The sequence below is a fragment of the Notolepis coatsorum genome (genome assembly GCF_963971535.1).
Source record: "Notolepis coatsorum genome assembly, chromosome: 13".
NCBI lineage: Eukaryota > Metazoa > Chordata > Actinopteri > Aulopiformes > Paralepididae > Notolepis > Notolepis coatsorum.
Window position 1 is genome coordinate 115,251,404 of NC_140177.1, and position 18,357 is coordinate 115,269,760.

Below are 18,357 nucleotides of genomic sequence, written 5' to 3' on the forward strand. Positions count from 1 at the left end.
GTAACTCTACACAGTGGGCTGTGGGCTACAGTGGTAACTCTACACAGTGGGCTGTGGGCTACAGTGGTAACTCTACACAGTGGGCTGTGGGCTACAGTGGTAACTCTACACAGTGGGCTGTGGGCTACAGTGGTAACTCTACACAGTGGGCTGTGGGCTACAGTGGTAACTCTACACAGTGGCTGTGGGCTACAGTGGTAACTCTACACAGTGGCTGTGGGCTACAGTGGTAACTCTACACAGTGGCTGTGGGCTACAGTGGTAACTCTATGGGCTACAGTATGCTGGACAGTGGTAACTACACAGTGGGCTGTGGGCTACAGTGGTAACTCTACACACAGTGACTGTGGGCTACAGTATGCTAGACAGTAGTAACTACACAGTAAACTCGTTGTTGGTGGGGAATGAGTTTAAGGTTCATCATCTCTGGCTGACATCACCATTGTGATACATGATGGTTAGGCCTTTGTGTTTTCCTCAGAGAGGGATTCTCTTTTGTCGGTCAGCAGCGTTTTGTACTTGCTGAAGCTTCTCTCTGTATAATAATTTTTTAAGTTTAAATATCAACATTATCTGGCCATCCTCAGTAAACTCCTCTGACCTCATTTGGTCTTTCCGAAGACCAGAATTGGGATGGGTGCACACACACACAGAAAGGGAGAATGGCTTATATGTGCTTGTGTGTGTGTGTGTGTGTGTGTGTGTGTGTGTGTGTGTGTGTGCGTGCGTGAGCGCCCATTAAGCAGACTTAATGATTTTAGAATATCATTACTGTAAGTCAACTATTCAGTTCGTTTTTATAGTGTAACGTTTGGCTACTTGAAGGAGAGAGAGAGACTGAGACTCGTTACGCACTGTGCTCCGTTGTCTCGGAATGGATTTGGTAGCTCTTTTCTGCATCTCAGTAGACTGTACCGCGCCACCGTTTTAAAGTCGTAGTGAAGATTGATTTATATGAAAACCGCTTTATGTATAATTTAGCTAGCTCGCTAACGTTACTGGGATTAAAGCAAGCTTTAAAAAAATATATATATATTTTTTTTATCATTATTATAACTCTACACAGTGGGCTGTGGGCTACAGTATGCTGGACAGTAGTAACTCTACACAGTGGCTGTGTGCTAGTCTGCTACTGAAGATTCAAGATTGATTCAAGAGGTTTATTTGTCACATACATTACATACACAAGGCATACAGTGAAATGCTCAATGACAATGACACTAACTAACAACCCATCATCTACACACACTGCACACACATCCACATGTACACACTCACTTTAAACAAACACTCACCTTACAACTCACTTTATTCACTTTAGACACTTTAACACACTTTATATTGATCTATTATTAAAGAGATTTGCACTACATTCATACCTCATTTGCCCCCTACCCCAAGTTTTGTACCTCTGCATTCTACCTCACTGTTACTCATTTTACTCTGTATTGTATATGTCTATTGACTTTACCTACTTTTTACTTACTTCTTAATTTTTCTTTACTTTCTTTTTACTGTATGTAGCACACTCTCAGAGGCTCATACAGAAACAAGCATTTCATTATAAAGTATTCTGTATTTTGTTCTGACAAATAATAAACAAACTTGAAACTTGAACTTGAAATGCGGGTGGCACTGGCCATGCCCAATTTGATTGTGCAAGAATACAATAGTAAATCAAAGAGAGTAGAAGATAATAAAATAGACATGGTAAAAGTCCTGAGATAAAAGGCAATACAATGTTAACACTTTGATTACCACTGGTGAATTTTTGTTTTGTTTTTAACCTTTATTTAACCAGGAAGTCCCATTGAGATACAAGATCTCTTTTGCAAGGGAGACCTGGCCAAGATGACAGCAATAGCATTTGCAAATATCAGACAGGAATAAAATGTGCGGTACATCACACAAGAACATAATAAAAGTGCATGTATACAATATACAATACATCACATGTAAACATAAAAACACAAAACAGAATAGTCTACATAATAGTAAAAGTGTACGACAGTAAAATACAGGGTAATACAGTAATTTTGCAGTTTTGCAGTTGGGACCCAACTAGAGAAAGCAGCGACATTCTTCTTGTAGGAAGTTATGTAATACAGATTTAAATTCGCAGAGGGAGACCAGGGTATCTAAGTGGATATGGTCCTGTAGCCCATTCCATGCCCAAGGTGCAAAGCTTGAAAAAGCTGTTCTTCCTAGTTCAGTGTTTATTCTCGGGTTTTTTAAAAGTAGCCATCTTGTGGACCTGCATAGTAGCTGCTAGAGGCAAAGCTAATTAGTAATTGGTAAAACCCTGTTAAATGCCACCACCGACTTCAATGATAGCGTTGTGAACGCATATTCTCTCTCTTAAATTATGGCTATGTGTCTAATCTGCCTGTCGTTTATCAATGACTTGTTTGCAGTCAACATTGTCAAAACGGATTTTTTTTTTATCGGTTCATTTTCGTTTTATAGCATTTTGAAAAGCCCTCGTTTTCAAGGAAAATATAAAGATTCCGTGATAAAAGGCATTTACTGGAATATTCTAGAATACACAAAAACGTTGTCATTTTTCATTTATGAATCGTTTTCAAATAAACGCTAGATTATCGATAGTATATGTGTACTTATGCACGCTATAGAGGCGGGCTGAAAAATATATTCTCTCATTTCCTCATCAGCGATCACCGCGCACACACACACACACGCATAGGGAAAAAGCGTATATCTCCGTGAAAACAGGTCTGATTATTCTAAGACTGGTAAAATAGATTCCTTACCTGAGATCAGATGTTATCCAAAAAGATTATTCCAATTCCTGATCGCCATTCCAAATATCGATCACGCTTATTGATTACAGTGTTGAGTCCTGTAAATACATAATCCACACGTTTTCCGGGCCGGTGAGCACTATCGATCCTTCAGATGCCTTGAGGGAAAAATAAAATGAGGAAACTGACCACTCCCCCTGCATCAATCTAAACTAATGGGGTGCAGTACCACAGGGAGAGACGATAGGGGGCGGTATCTTCCCAATTGAGCTCAGAGAGACTCTGCAGCACTAACCCGAGGCTCGATTGATGAAATATGAAGTCAAATAAAAAAATACGGCAAACAAACGATATATGTCGTTGGCGGGCACTCAACTGGTGGCATGAACTAACGACTTATAGCGTTGGTGGCATCCAAAGTGTTAAGCTACGAATTAAAGACACTGGGTCCTATTACACTACTATACAATATGCAGTTTCACTCTATGTCCTATGCTATACTTGCTATACTAACTATTCTATACAAGAACCACAACAAGTTCTTTCCTTAAAGTGACCTTTTTTCTCCTTCCTTTAGAGTGTCCTTTTCTTATGTGTTTAAAGTGACCTGTGGTGCGTTTGTGTGTGAGAGAGTTCAGTGTGTGTGTGTGTGTGTGTGTGTGTGTGTGTGTGTGTGTGTGTGTGTGTGTGTGTGTGTGTGTGTTCATGTGTGCTTGTGCATTCCTGTGATAACAGTGATAACATGCTATACATTATGTCAGTTCGATTTTGATTTGTGACTAACCCTAAAAAGAGGAATGCCTTTTCACAACCCCCAACATGGCCAAGCATTGACAGAATGGTGAGTTTTGATCAAATAATGATAAATTAGTTTCCCTTTCCAGACTATTTCACTTACTTTATTAAGTAACTTAATTAACTTCCTGTTCCGCTTGCTGTTTTTTGTTGTTGTTTTTTTCATCACTAGAATCAAGAACAACAAGTCTTTGAGCTAGCAAGCTACAATCATGACCGAAAACTTTGACAAAGAAACATTTCTCCCCCACAATGAAATTTGGTTCAGCCAGATTGCTAGTATAGTGTGGAGGTCTGGCTGTGCGTGCGAGACTACCCTAATCAAGGCTATGTCCTGTTCTTCCACTTTTGCACACACAGGAATGCATGAATCACACATGACACACATTTCAACTGCAGGGCTGGGCAACAGTGTCATCCAATATGAAATAGAACTATGATACAATGACCCACCCCCTCCTAATGTACAGTCTCCTCCCCATCATATGTATATATTTTCTGTTAGGATCTCTGGGTAACAGTACTGTATATTTGCATATTGTATATGTCACAAATGTAACAGTACTACCTGTATGTCATGTATGTCCCTATGCCATAAATGGCATGATGTCATGTATGTTGTGTATGTATGTCATACATGTCACTATGAATTGAAAATGGGGGACCCTGATTTAAACAAGACAAACGTCTTTCTCTGGTCTGCATCCCCTTAACAATTGTGTATTGAGCCGTACTGTATTGTACCCATTCTGCAATCTGTTAAATAAAGTTTTCATTCATTCATTCATTCATTCATTCATTCATCCATTCATTCATTCATTCATTCATTCATTCATTCATTCATTCATTCATTCATTCATTCATTCATTCATTCATAGTTATATTATATGAAGGGCGTACTGTAATTATATTATTGTGGTCACCTATTTATGGCAGTCTATTCTTGTAGGCTCTGAAGGCATTCTGAGGAAACACCAGCCTACTGAGAATTAACGTCACAGTTTATTTACAATACTTGTGTGTTTGTCCATATACTGTAGATGCTTGGTTGTTGCAGTCACCCCGTGGAGTTTCCATTGAGTCAATAAACATGACACACAGGCTGAAATGGTTCCCTCTAAAGTCTCTCTGTGGAACTACAGTCTACTACTCTGTTCAGTTTCAGGGGTAAGTTACACTGGTCCAGCAATAGTACTAGCATATTATGTCTTCAATTAAATTAGTATTGGAGAGGTTTTCTGACACATTACTGAGAGCTAGTTCTGGGGTAACTCTTCTTTTAATAATTATCTTTAAAGAGAATTGCACAAGTAATGATTGGGAATAAGCACTACTCTTGCTTACAGTGAGAAAGAATGAAATGATATAATTCCACGATTATGGTCAACTATTGGAAATGGTTAAAGGGATAGTTCCGATTTTTGGAACCCTAGCCTTATTTCTTACCAATAATGTTGTTGATCAGTGGACTCATTTCTCAGCACAATCCATGCTGTTCCTCATACTCACTCTGGCTAGTTAGCCACAGACCAATGCAAAGTCAATGGGATCAAGCTCCTGTAATTACAAGCTGACAAAGTAGATTTCAGTGACATTCAGTCAGCTTGTACAGTCTGTGGCTAACTATCTGGAGCCACTGTAGCATGGGGAGCAGCATGCATTGTGCTGAAAAAGGACTCTACCAATGAACAGCGGCACGGTGGTGTAGTGGTTAACACTGTCGCCTCACAGCAAGAAGGTCCAGGGTTCGATTCCTGCTTGGGGAACAGGTTTCCATGATGCCAGGTACCCAGGTAGCAAAAAAAGGGTGAATCAACGTTGAAATAGGGTTAGGCAGAAATATTTAATCTATGTTGAAGCCTGACATCTAAATTATACAGATCGTTGTCTATGACTTACACGTTGAATCAACGTTAGGTGTCAACCATAGCTGATACTATATCAATGTTGATTCAATCATCATCTAAATGGTAATCTACATGCACATTTTAGTTGATTTTATATTGAATCAATGTTAGACATCAATGTTTATTCAACCATAATCTAAATGGTAATCTACATGCACATTTTAGTTGATTTTATATTGAATCAATGTTAGACATCAATGTTTATTCAACCATAATCTAAATGGTACTCTACTTGTACATTTGTAACTTGTACATCTACTTGTAACTTGTAAAGTTAAGGAATCAATACTGATTAATGTACATTTTACATTAAAATATTGCTGCTGATATGTATACATCATAACATTACATGTTTTTTTCCTGCTGTTAAACACACTATTGTTAAATAAATAATAATAAAATTCTTATATGACCATATTTCCAAAAATGTGTAAACAAAAATGACAACATGGCTTTAATATGAACATTTATTTTTTTCTAGGGTATCATAACTTCCAGTGACTTTTTACAAAAAAAAAATAACAGACCTTATAACAGGCTTTCATTAACAATACATATATAGCCACTGCCAGAATAGTGACACACATATTGTGTGTGGTGAGCACACGCATTCATGCACAACGAAGACAAGATTGCGTTGTCTCAATCATTTTAACTATAAATTTATGAGCTCAAAGTATGAGCTCACTACTGACTGAAATGTCCAACAAAAAGCATCAATTGTCAAATAATATTGATCACATTAACTAGACTAGATGTTTGAGGAAATTAGAAAGGGAACAACAACTTAACCCTTGTGTCTGATCAGATTCGTATTTGTTTGATAACTTTGCAGTGATGAGCCAACATAATATGTGGCATAATCTTTTAATTATCTTGTATTTTTTTTTTTACTCTTCATAAATTGTTTATTCCACTTCAGCCCGATCATAACCACCACATATTCTTTTTTTTGTCATATTTAACAACTCTTTTCAGAAAAGTGGGAGTATTTCATTACAAAAATAATATAAAAAATGGTTATGATCAGGGCTGAAGTTGAATAAAATATTTATGGAAAAGAAAGTGGGAAATTATTTCAACATAATCTTTTTATGGAGTTTTTCAATTTAGTCCCCTAATAAGAGTATAATACTTTAGTTTTCAGACACAAGGGTTAAATAACAATGGCATAGGATTTGAATTTAAACACAGTGGAGCTTAGATGATCTACAGTTGTCCACGACTTATCCTCCAAGGCATCTGCTATATAATAATCTTCAGATTTACTTAAGTGTTATTAGTAGGTTACAGCAGTAAGCATTAGTTTGCTCAGTCAATTATGGCCAATTCGTTTTATATTGTTTAATACAGTTAAATAAATAGATAAATGAAAAGCTATTTTTTTTGGATCCCCCCCCCCCCCCCCACTGTACCGAAAATAATACCGAACCGTGTCTTCAAAACCGAGGTACATACCGAACCGTGGATTTTGTGTACCGTTACACCCCTAATGTTTCTATAACTCTCTCCCATATAACTCTCTCCCATACCCTTAACACCAACCGCTGAAGTGCCCTTGAGCAAGGCACTAAACCCCCAACTGCTCCAGTGGAGTTGCTCAGTGGCCAACAGTGTCAGACTGTGGTTGTACTGGGGCCTAACAAAATTAATAGTTGGTTTCAGGTTGGTTGTCAGTTTGGCCATGGGTAGGTAGGGAATTTATTTTATTTTATTTTTTTATTTTATTCTTTCCCACGGCGACTATGGATAGGGAATTTCTTTATTTAATTAAAATGTTCACAACAACATGGATGCATGTACTCTGCCAGCATGTTTAATATCCATAATACTAAATGTTTGACTAAGATTTCTATGAAACTTTATTAAAAAAAGAAAAAAGAAAAAAAGAAAAAAATATATAATTTTTTCTAAAAACTCATAAAATATATTGGGTCGCACCTAAATCGGCAGGGTCGGTCGGCAACCTGAAACCAACTATTAATTTTGTTAGGCCTGGGCAGCTCCCAGGTGTGAATGGAACTCTGTGAATGTGAAGCAGGGCGTAGCTGAAAAAGAGCATCCGTGCTCAGCGAACCTACCCTGGGTAAATAAAGGTTAAAATAAAAAATAAAAAAAATAAACACTGCAAGAACAGGCTGAAGCAGCATAAGTCATTCAAGTAGATGCCGTCCATGGAAGAACAGTTTCCATGAGGGTAATTCCTTGTACTGTATGAACCAGGGAAACAGTGTGCTGGGGTACCCCAAGTTTGACTCTGGTTCGCTTGACAATTAAGTTTGGGTCACTTCGGTTCCAAGAACAGGCTGAAGCAGCATAAGTCATTCAAGTAGATGCCGTCCATGGAAGAACATGTGTCCATGAGGGTAATTCCTTGTACTGTATGAACCAGGGAAACAGTGTGTGCTGTGCTGTGCTGGGGTACCCTAAGTTTGACTCTGGTTCGCTTGACTTAAGTTTGGGTCACTTCGGTTCCTTGAGATGCCTCCCTCCCGGTCTGGCGCATAACGAAGCCACTTCTTGACAGTTTCGCTGTAGTCCTGGTCGGTCAGCTTGGGGTCAAACTGTCGAGCAGCAGCTGATAGACACAAAAATAAAAAAGTGAGGAAGAGAGGTGGGTGAGATGATGTACGATGATAAGAGCACCCCTCACTTCACACAAGTGCGATTTTTTTTAATCACTCAATTACTCACTCTGTAGGTCTACAGTAACAAGCTACAGTCAGCATCCAGTTAGACTGGACAGGAAAGAGAATTAAGCAATCGCCTAGCCTGACACCATCTAGGCAATACAATGTGTATCCATGCACCTCTAAAGCTCAATTACGTTGTCCATTTCTTATAGGTTGCACTTTCATCACTTTATTCCAACATAACACTTTTTTTTTAAGTTTTTGCAACAGCATAATTATATTCTGAATCACCAGCATCACCAGCATCACCACCTCACTACCTAAACTTAACCTATGAAGTAGTTTGCAGGGGAGGAAGCTCACCAAACATGCAGGCTTGTAGTGTGGTGTGATTGAATGGCTTCTTGCTTTCTGAACAACGCTTGTCTTTCTTTCCAGCCCAGTTGAACCCACTGGCCAGGGCGTTGGTCATAGCAGTTTTCAACATCAGTCTGATCAGGTTCTCTGAATTGGTGCCTCCTACCAAAGCCAGGCGAGAAATCTAAATCAGAGAGAAGAAAATGAAGGCCCTGCGTTAGAAACAGCATAACGTTTATTTTATGAACACAGAGCAACCAACTTGTTTATACACACACTTTATGCATGCACTGATATTCCAGCCCATGCCAGTCATTAGGTTTAACCACATTAACCCTCCTGTCCATATGTAAACGGTATATTTGAACAATTTCAAAACGTTTCATAAATAGCAGATATACAAGCTCTAACACGTTTTGAACTAGAAAGTGCTAAACACATTTTTCCCCTGAACAAGACCACACTGAAACGATCTACATTTGATACATGAATGCAGTTCAATAAATTACCATCTTTTGACGGACTGATTGCTCCATCAGTAATGATTCTGCCTCATTGGCGATTGGCAGCTGGAAGGGGAGCATAGTGGTTGTAGTGGCCACCCCGTGTCCCCTGGTCCCACCAGATATGTTGCCCTCAGCCAACTCGGTCTTGATGAACTGCACATCTCTCGATAGATCCTTCACCACGACAAGTAATTCAGCCAGCATTGAATTCTTCTTCTGGATGGTAAGGTCTTCAGAAGAAGAGTTAAAATCATTAAGTGAGAAATAAAAATAAGCAGCAAATCACACGAGGAATTACACCATGTCCAATAGACTTGCCTTTCATAAGCTGCCCGTCATCGCCGGCCATCTGTCTACGCTGTGAAACACCAGATGGGGTGTTGTAGTTCTCTAAAGAGTGATGGTTTGTCCTTGAATTAGCAGCAACAATTAACTTATAATCAGTGAGGATAGCCTGCTCTGTCTCTCTCAGTAATTTGTTGACTCTACGTCTTTTAGCCCGAGAATAAGATGACATAGTGATGAGGTGCTGTAGTCAATGTAATGGTACATAAATTGTGGTATTTACTTGGCTAGAACAGGTCTTTGCTTCAATTGCTGCAACGTGCGGCTTCTTGAAACTGGTACGTGATTCTGGAAAAAGAAAGAAAAAAGGGGGGAGGGTCCTGATTAATGTGCTGCATTGCAATGTGCAGGGTGAAACGCTTGCATAATTCTACATTTTGATCAATATCAAGAGAGTCCATTATTATATTATTGTTATATTGTTCATTAGAAAATACCATGCATATAACCAAACGTCTAACTATATAGTCAATGTAATGGTACATAAATTGTGGTATTTACTTGGCTAGAACAGGTCTTTGCTTCAATTGCTGCAACGTGCGGCTTCTTGAAACTGGTACGTGATTCTGGAAAAAGAAAGAAAAAAGGGGGGAGGGTCCTGATTAATGTGCTGCATTGCAATGTGCAGGGTGAAACACTTGCATAATTCTACATTTTGATCAATATCAAGAGAGTCCATTATTATATTATTGTTATATTGTTCATTAGAAAATACCATGCATATAACCAAACGTCTAACTATATAGTCAATGTAATGGTACATAAATTGTGCTATTTACTTGGCTAGAACAGGTCTTTGCTTCAATTGCTGCAACGCGCGGCTTCTTGAAACTGGTACGTGATTCTGGAAAAAGAAAGAAAAAAGGGGGGAGGGTCCTGATTAATGTGTTGCATTGCAATGTGCAGGGTGAAACGCTTGCATAATTCTACATTTTGATCAATATCAAGAGAGTCCATTATTATATTATTGTTATATTGTTCATTAGAAAATACCATACATATAACCAAACGTCTAACTATATAGTCAATGTAATGGTACATAAATTGTGGTATTTACTTGGCTAGAACAGGTCTTTGCTTCAATTGCTGCAACGTGCGGCTTCTTGAAACTGGTACGTGATTCTGGAAAAAGAAAGAAAAAAGGGGGGAGGGTCCTGATTAATGTGCTGCATTGCAATGTGCAGGGTGAAACACTTGCATAATTCTACATTTTGATCAATATCAAGAGAGTCCATTATTATATTATTGTTATATTGTTCATTAGAAAATACCATGCATATAACCAAACGTCTAACTATATAGTCAATGTAATGGTACATAAATTGTGCTATTTACTTGGCTAGAACAGGTCTTTGCTTCAATTGCTGCAACGCGCGGCTTCTTGAAACTGGTACGTGATTCTGGAAAAAGAAAGAAAAAAGGGGGGAGGGTCCTGATTAATGTGTTGCATTGCAATGTGCAGGGTGAAACGCTTGCATAATTCTACATTTTGATCAATATCAAGAGAGTCCATTATTATATTATTGTTATATTGTTCATTAGAAAATACCATGCATATAACCAAACGTCTAACTATATAGTCAATGTAATGGTACATAAATTGTGGTATTTACTTGGCTAGAACAGGTCTTTGCTTCAATTGCTGCAACGTGCGGCTTCTTGAAACTGGTACGTGATTCTGGAAAAAGAAAGAAAAAAGGGGGGAGGGTCCTGATTAATGTGCTGCATTGCAATGTGCAGGGTGAAACACTTGCATAATTCTACATTTTGATCAATATCAAGAGAGTCCATTATTATATTATTGTTATATTGTTCATTAGAAAATACCATGCATATAACCAAACGTCTAACTATATAGTCAATGTAATGGTACATAAATTGTGGTATTTACTTGGCTAGAACAGGTCTTTGCTTCAATTGCTGCAACGTGCGGCTTCTTGAAACTGGTACGTGATTCTGGAAAAAGAAAGAAAAAAGGGGGGAGGGTCCTGATTAATGTGCTGCATTGCAATGTGCAGGGTGAAACACTTGCATAATTCTACATTTTGATCAATATCAAGAGAGTCCATTATTATATTATTGTTATATTGTTCATTAGAAAATACCATGCATATAACCAAACGTCTAACTATATAGTCAATGTAATGGTACATAAATTGTGCTATTTACTTGGCTAGAACAGGTCTTTGCTTCAATTGCTGCAACGCGCGGCTTCTTGAAACTGGTACGTGATTCTGGAAAAAGAAAGAAAAAAGGGGGGAGGGTCCTGATTAATGTGTTGCATTGCAATGTGCAGGGTGAAACGCTTGCATAATTCTACATTTTGATCAATATCAAGAGAGTCCATTATTATATTATTGTTATATTGTTCATTAGAAAATACCATGCATATAACCAAACGTCTAACTATATAGTCAATGTAATGGTACATAAATTGTGGTATTTACTTGGCTAGAACAGGTCTTTGCTTCAATTGCTGCAACGTGCGGCTTCTTGAAACTGGTACGTGATTCTGGAAAAAGAAAGAAAAAAGGGGGGAGGGTCCTGATTAATGTGCTGCATTGCAATGTGCAGGGTGAAACACTTGCATAATTCTACATTTTGATCAATATCAAGAGAGTTCATTATTATATTATTGTTATATTGTTCATTAGAAAATACCATGCATATAACCAAACGTCTAACTATATACTATCTGTATGTCATGTATGTCCCTCCCTATGCCATAAATGTCATCATGTGTATGTCATAAATGTCACTATGAATTGAAAATGGGGGACCCTGATGTAAACGAGACAAAAACGTCTTTCTCTGGTCTGCATCCCCTTAACAATTGTGTGTATTGAGCCATACTGTATTGTACCCCTTCTGCAATCTGTTAAATAAAGTTTTCATTCATTCATTCAACATTAGCAGGACCAGTGGCACGCCAAACAGCCTGCAAACTACCTGGCGTTCTATCGCCATGCTCTAAGACAAACTCTAACCTTAACCAACTTCGAAAGAGTGCCTAAGCTTAACCTGTTCCACCCCAGGTGAAAATCAGTAAAAATGTATACCTAGGTAAATGGAATATTGCTCCACTTCTACAAGGGCTATTTGCATATTCTTGGTATCTAGGAACATCTATGGACCTCAATGAATGTATTCTCAGTGTCAGAAATATTGTGTCTATTACTAGGCTTGCTTAAATTCTGATGAAACAAAGGAAAATATGAATTATGATTTTTCTTTTCATCTTTGACAGTGAATAAAACCATGATAATAATGACCAAACTTAAAAGACTGCCACTGAGCTCATTCAGTACCCTCTTGAGATCATGTGTACAAAAGATCTAAGGAAATTAATAAAGGGAATATGATCAAATTGAAGGTTTTGTATATACAGTACTGAATTCTCCCATCCGGACCAATGCAATTTGAAATATTATTATAGAATATAGAATATATGCTTATACATTACCTTATTATAGCCAATTCGCACATTTATATATATATACATATAGTATCTTTCAAATGGCCGAGTTCAATTTGGATATAGTATCACCAAGCGTGCATAATAACATATACTGATATTTAATGTAATCGACTGTACTTTTTTATTTCTCCCACAGTGTAATCATTTTGTAACTAATTTCAGATCTAATTATTCCTACATGATTACAATAGTGTGGAGAAACTGACTGCGTTTCAATATTTGTCAAAAACGTTACCTTTTGTAGCTTATTATCGCGAATCATAACAATTATTGATATGTTTCATTCAGAACGCCGAACTTTGAACGACCATAGCGGACCACAGGAAGTGTAGTTTGGTGAAATTTCAACACTGGCAGATAGCTAGCGAGGTCCTCTTGAAACTGGCCGCAAAAAGATTCCAATTCTGATCGTTCAACATTTTCATTTCCGCTTCCGGGTCAAAAACGCGAGTTGAAAAAAAAACTTAAAATGATATAAACTCACTTTTAACCTATTGCTAAACTATTGCCAACCTAACGTTTTACATTCTACATGTATTTGTGACATAGTAGTGATAATAATACTTGAAAACGTTTGATTTTAAAAACGTTAATTTATGGCATCACTCATAAAAATATTAATATATGATAATAATGTCAAAAAGGGGTCGGTACCAGCCAGGTATCAATGTTAGCTCCCGGAACGATAGCCAGTTAGTTAGCACCAGCCAGGTATCAACGTTAGCTCCCGGAACGATAGCCAGTTAGCCGGGAGCTAACGTTGATACCTGGCTGGTGCTGGCTAACTGGCTATCGTTCCGGGAGCTAACGTTGATACCTGGCTGGTGCTAACTAACTGGCTATCGTTCCGGGAGCTAACGTTGATACCTGGCCTCTTATATTCTTATATGCAACAGGTGGATATCACTAAACACCAAAATCAAGAAACATTATAGCTAACTGCTAACGCTACTAGCTAAATTAGCTTCAACTAGCAGGCATGCATAACGGTTAATATAATATTCTCTACCATGTAAAAACGAACACGGCACTACTCCACTGGCGTTTGCAATCGAAAGCATACATACAACATACAACATACAACATAATCGACATTATTGCCATGCAGTACTCACCAGTCTTAACTATGCAGAGAGACATGAGGTAGCTAGCTGCCAGGAAGCTGCCGCACAGGTGCATTCTGGGAGGCGGGGCACAAGTGCAGTGCAGTCTGGGTGATGAGACAATGACGACAGCATACGTTGAGCAGCATACGTTGATTCAACATTTATTAGATATTGGCATTTCAATCATTAAAATGCAACCACAAAACAATATTGATTCAATGACATGTTTTCAACATTAGTCAATTGCTTCATCGGTTAATGGGTGATTCACCATCAATCGTCGACCTTAACCAAAAATCAAGCATTTTGACCATAAATCAACATTGAATTAACACCTTTTGCTATCTGGGGGGGTATCTCCCAGGCCTTTCTGTGTGGAGTTTGCATGTTCTCCCCGTGCTCGCAAGTGTTTCCCCCCCGATAAGATAAACCCAATGGAAAAACATGCACAACAACAGATCGCTAATGCTGTGGCGTCCTTGACGAAGACGGACAGGAGCACTTGGATTGGTCCCCTGGCGCGGCTCACGTTGACGCCTGTCTGCTCCCGGCTGCCCTTGGGGGGGAAGGTCAACGGGATGGGTTAATCGCTGAGACTAATCGCATCGGCGATCCTACAGAGACAATGCATGCGTGTATGTTCCGGTGTGTGTGTGTTGAGGATAATTGCATGCCAATTAAAGACCTCTGAGCAGGTCCTGCATTATATTATATTATAACAACATTATAGGTAAGACATAAGGCTTGGATACCACAAATCTGAACTATAGATGGTATTTACATGGTATTTTTGGTATGGTATTTCTTTCCTATTGCTAGGTTTTTAGTGAGTCGTTCCTTATATTCATTGGGGGAAAGTCTGGCATATTTGGATTTTATGGTGGTTTTTGATCTATTGTGATGTTTCTTCTTGACTTACTATACAAGAACACCTGTACAGCCTATGCAGGCTATTCCATGTGATCTCAGGCTATACAAATAAATTTGATTAGATTTGATTACATTCAGGGAAATGGCGTCATTAACATCTCGATCTCCTCACCTGCAGGGAGTTTGAACTCAGGATCTTGAACGGAAGTTGGGTGGACGCACATGAATGCCAGCGGATCATCCGCACTCAGTGTGACCTGACCCTTGACCTCGGCTCAGACTCGGAATACAACATCCGCGTCAGAGCCCAGTGCGGCGGTCACGTTTCACCGTGGGCCGAGCTCGGAAAACCCTTCAAAAGGAGAGAGAGTAAGGCTCTGTATTCGGTCACCCTATTGAACGGTGACCAACATCTACAATTACATTTTCTATAGCTCTTTTTAGACAACAGCTCAACTCATAAACTCAATATAGTATGAATCTTATGTGACCTTGTTATACCCATCTACTGCCTTCACTGTCTACATCTGCCAGCCTACAACTGTGTATAATCATAGCTACTGTACTGTGGGAAACATGTAATAACTTACTCAGTCGATGGATCCGGTGGGAAACATGTAATAACTTACATGTCGATGGATCAGGTTAATACAATTTATTAACTCAGGATGAATTAGTTATTGAAAGTTCAAGTTCAAGTTCAAGTTTCTTTATTAGTTGTCATACAGAAATACAGAATACTTTTGCATGAAATGCTTCCTTCTGTTTTGCTCCTGAGAGTGTGCTAGATAAAATAACAAGCTAGTGTAAAATAGTATAATAAGTATAAAATAGAAAGTCAAGTACGTAAACAAGTGTAAACAAAACAAAAATGTTCAATATACATATATACAGTATATGTACAGTCTATACTTCTGTACAGTCTATACAGTCAGCTACAATACAGTACAGTGTAGAATGGTGAGGTATAGCTTAGCTTGTGGTGCCACCTTGTGGTGGTGAGGTGCAATGAGGTGCATGGGATTGATGCCAATAAATATAAAGTGTGTATTAGTGTCTAAAGTGGGTAAAGTGGGTGCTACAGTGTGTTGTTTATTTAAAGTGAGTGTGTGCGTGTGGATGTGTGTGTTGTGGGTGTATTTGATGAACTGTTATTGTTCATTGTTCATTGAGCATCCTGATGGCCTGGGGATAGAAGCTCCTTCTGAGTCTCTCTGTGCTTCCCATGAGACTCCGGTATTGCTTGCCTGACCGCAGCAGTTCAAAGAGGCAGTTGTTTGGGTGGCTGGGGTCTTTGATTATTCTCTTAGCCTTACCCATACAGCGCTTGTTGTAAATGTCTTGGAGAGTGGGAAGCCCCCCTCCAATTGTGCGTTCGGCTGAACGGGCCACTCTCTGTAGTCTGCTACGGTCTAGCAGTGCTATTCCCAAACCAGGAGGTGATATTGCCAGTCAGGATGCTCTCTATTGTGCATGAGTAGAAGTTCTTGAGGATTTTCTGACTCACTTTGAACTTCCTTAGGCGCCTAAGGAAGTAGAGGCGTTGTCGTGCCTTCTTAAGATAAGATAAGATAAGATATTCCTTTATTGATCCCCTTGGGGAAATTCAGGCATCATAGCAGCATGGGGGAAGGGGGGGGGGGGTGGTACAGGTAGTAAAAACAACACAGGCAGTGTAAACACTTAGGTCAATTTGGTCAATATAATTTACTATCTAACTAGCTGAAAAAAAAATATTCACATTATTCACAGTGTCACATAAGGTGCAGTATGCATAAGGTAGTGTTATAATTTACTATCTACTGAGTATACATTATTCACAGTATCACAGTATCCACTGAAATATACATTATTCACAGTATCACAGTATCACAGTATCCACATAAGGTGCAGTATGCCTAAGGTAGTGTAGGTTGTCCTCCTTGGGTTCCTATAAGTCCCAGGTCAATGTCTGGTAGCAGTCGCTGCCCTCTGTTGTGGAGCCTGGAGGCTGCTAGTCGCTGCCCACTGTTGTGGAGCCTGATGGCCGCTGGTATGAAGGACTGTCCGAGGCGGTTAGTTGAGTGTCGGGGGGGAATGAGTCTGTGGCTGAACGAGCTTCTCATCTTGACTAGCTCGTCGTAGAGGGGGTGGTAGGGGTTCTCCATGATGGCAGCCAGCTTCCTTATCATCCCCCTCTCTGCCATCACCTCAAGTCTAGGTAGCTCGACTCCCACCACGGAGCTAGCCTTCCTCACCAGCTTGTTGAGCTTGTTGGTGTCCCTTGAGTTGATGTAGCCTCCCCAGCATGCCACAGCATAGAAGAGGATGCTGGCCACTACAGACTGGTAAAATGACTGCAGCAGTCTGTTGCACACATTGAAGGACCTGAGTCTCCTCAGGAAGAACAGCCTGCTCTGTGCCTTCCTGTAGAGGGCCTCTGTGTTATCCGACCAGTCCAGTTTATTGTTCAGGTGTACCCCAAGGAACTTATATGAGTCCACCACCTCCACATCCACCCCTCGGATGGTGATGGGAATCGGGGGGGGCCTCTTCTTGCCCCTCCGGAAGTCCACCACCAGCTCCTTGGTCTTACTGGTGTTGAGTTGGAGGTGGTTGCTGTCGCTCCACCCCACGAAGCTCTCCGCCAGGGCTCTGTACTTCTCCTCATCATCGTCGGTGATGTAGCTTACGATGGAGGAGTCGTCTGAGAACTTCTGCAGGTGGCACCCGCTTGAGTTGCGGCAGAAGTCTGAGGTGTAGAGGGTGAAGAGGAAGGGTGACAGCACAGTTCCTTGAGGGGCGCCGGTGTTGCTCACCAGTACGTCAGACTGACTGTCCTTTAGTCTGATGTACTGCGGCCTCAGTGAGGTAGTCCTTGATCCAGGCCACCAAGCCGTGCTCCAGCTGCATCGCGGAGAGCTTCTCCGCTAGCAGTGACGGCTGGATGGTGTTGAAGGCGCTGGAGAAATCAAAGAACATAATCCTCACTGAGCTGCGCGGCTTCTCCAGGTGCGTGTACGCTCTGTGGAGCATGTAGATGATGGCATCCTCCACCCCGATGTTTGCCTGGTATGCAAACTGCAGGGGGTCGAGGGAGTCACGCACCAGGGGCTTGAGGTGTTGCAGGACCAGTCTCTCAAACGTCTTCATGACGTGTGACGTCAGAGCGACTGGCCTGTAGTCGTTGAGGGTGCTGGGTCGTCCCTTCTTGGGCACCGGGACAATGCAGGAGGTCTTCCAGAGCTGGGGCACCCTCTCCAGCCTCAGGGAGAGGTTGAAGAGATGTTGGAGCGGTGCTGCCAGCTGTTCCGCACATACTTTGAGCACCCTGGGATTGGTGTTGTCCGGTCCTCTGGCCTTGTTTACGCTAATCCTGGAGAGCTGCCTACTGACCTGACTGTTAGTGATCGTCAGGGTTGGGGATGGTAGGCAGTCTGCTGCTGTTGGGGGTGGGGTGCCGGTGCTGGTGGGTGTGGGTGGGTGGGTGGGGGGGGGGGGGGGTGCTTTGTAGGTGTGATCTGGTGCTGGTGTCGATGGGTGGGGGGAGGGGTGTGGGGAGGCCACTCTGGTCAAAGCGGTTGACTGTCGGTTGACTGTCAATGTGTGTGGTCCATGT

General features: G+C 40.4%; 1 protein-coding gene across 3 annotated transcripts in view; it reads left to right on the plus strand.

Moving 5' to 3' along the window:
• Positions 1-18,357, plus strand: part of crfb16 (cytokine receptor family member B16) — a 40,440-nt gene that overhangs the window by 6,806 nt on the left and 15,277 nt on the right. For 2 of the 3 annotated variants that reach the window (XM_084327439.1, XM_084327440.1), the window contains exons 2-3: positions 4,598-4,724; positions 14,938-15,128. In XM_084327439.1, the coding sequence (XP_084183565.1) occupies positions 4,598-4,724; positions 14,938-15,128 (318 nt within the window). The remainder of the gene's footprint in view (positions 1-4,597; positions 4,725-14,937; positions 15,129-18,357) is intronic. The other variant, XM_084327441.1, reaches the window with a different exon arrangement.